The 1800-nt window shown below is 40.4% G+C and overlaps 1 protein-coding gene across 1 annotated transcript in view; it reads right to left on the bottom strand.

The window, feature by feature from the left end:
- The window catches only part of nhsa (Nance-Horan syndrome a (congenital cataracts and dental anomalies)), a gene marked incomplete at its 5' end in the record, with an annotated part of 16215 nt that overhangs the window by 13595 nt on the left and 820 nt on the right, over positions 1-1800 (bottom strand). The window contains 1 exon segment of the mRNA XM_014000969.1: positions 148-210. Coding sequence (XP_013856423.1) covers positions 148-210 — 63 coding nt within the window.

The raw sequence follows: 1800 nt of genomic DNA, 5'->3' as shown, positions 1-1800 counted from the left end.
CCCTGCAGGATGCTGCTGCTCTCAGAGGACATGCATTTGAAAAGTAAACAGTTTTGTAAATTATACGGCGGCAAACAGAACGAGAACAGGTCGAGTGTTAGGAGGAGGACACCAAAACCAAGATGGAAGGGAGGGCAGGACCGATACCTTTCGCTTCCAGGGGGAAAGGTGGCAACATTCGGTGGGGGAGGAGGAGCGGGTGGAGTCAAACTGAATGACAGGACAAAAACAGAACAAGAAGACATGTAAACAAACGACTGACGTGAACAGAGATATCAGACACGGGTGAAATGCAGACAGAGCAGAGGTCGTGTCAGGGCTGCACGGGGTCCACATGAAACATGAGTGATTCTCTGCAGGAACACCATCGTCACCTGCTCTGCTGCTGCTGCTGCTGCTAACTGTGTGCTCGCGTCGCTAAAACGCTTCTCTGGCTGCTCAGAAGAAGAACAAAGAAACAAACAAAATACAGACACCTCTACAACTTTTAATGAATATGTTAAAAATATGACCACTGCGAACAAATAAAGCAGCAAAATCATCAATTACGTTTCAAATATATATTTAGGCCATTTTGAACTGGGTTCCTCAGAAATGTTTATGAATAACTAATATCTTACCTGTTGTAGATAACTAGTTTTGTAGAAACAGTTAAGTTTTGACCACACTGATGAGCTAACTGCTAGTCTGAGCAGCTTAGAGCAAAGAGGACTGCCATCTTTAAAACTGAGTCACTCCAAGATTAAAAGATTTTAGCAGAATTTCAGGATTTTTAGCAGAATCATGACAAAATTGACATCAAGTTGTATTGAAAGTGTTGCTTTTAGTGTACTTTATGTGCTGCAGAAGTCTGTTCCAATTACTAATGGGAAACTGGTGACAACATTAAAGCATATGAGCAGCACTCACATGAAACACAAAAAGATCATTTTAGGATTGGAGTTATTTAAAGATGGCAGCAGTCCACTTTATTCCTTTATTCCATTTGGACCAGCTGTTAGCTTGTGGTACATGGCGTGAAATGGGGGCCAAAATTAAGACTATTGCTCAATCAGTGGTTGCTACATCCTTGTAGCATGAAGCTATATCTATTTCTAAGCCAGCTGTTGGATCTGATTAATTAATGATAGGCTGGCACCGGCAAGTGAGGAGACCATTCATTTGTGTTAGCATCAGAGAGGCTAGCAACTAGCATGCCTAGGCTAGTGACCCGTTGTGTTGCCACTTCCCTACACTGTCCACTGGCAGGGATAGGCTGGCATTAGCATTGGAGAGGCTAAAGACTAGCATGTCTAGGCTGCTCACCTACTTTATTAGACAGGAAGTTTTGTGAATAAAGAAAACTTTCTCAACAAATTAATGGTGGACATACAAAACCTGTAAGCAACATGCACTGACAGGTGTCCCTTAGACAGAATTTACTGTTCAACATGACGTCAAGCATAAATATTAAACATTACTGTGAAGCAGACCGATTTAGTCACCACTTGAATTAGCAGCTGTGTTTGCCCTTGTCTATTGGTCAACGGCGTTTTTTTGTTTTTTTCTTTAGCCAAATTATGAGAAAAATCTTTATATGACATTATAAATTATAATTCAATATTGAGAAGCCTAATTTAATACCCTGTCAAAAACTGTAAAAAAAAGTCCCAATTTGATAGTTCTGGCTTTTTTTCAAAACATAGGTTTTGCACATCAACCATTTTTGTTGAGAAAGTTCTCTTTATTCAAAAAAGTTTGTCTAATAAAGTAGGTGAGCAGCCAAGGCATGCTAGTCTCTAGCCTCTCCAATGCTAACAC

Source organism: Austrofundulus limnaeus, unplaced genomic scaffold (genome assembly GCF_001266775.1).
Source record: "Austrofundulus limnaeus strain Quisiro unplaced genomic scaffold, Austrofundulus_limnaeus-1.0 Scaffold8, whole genome shotgun sequence".
Classification (NCBI taxonomy): domain Eukaryota; kingdom Metazoa; phylum Chordata; class Actinopteri; order Cyprinodontiformes; family Rivulidae; genus Austrofundulus; species Austrofundulus limnaeus.
This window is presented reverse-complemented; position numbering and strand designations above follow the sequence as displayed.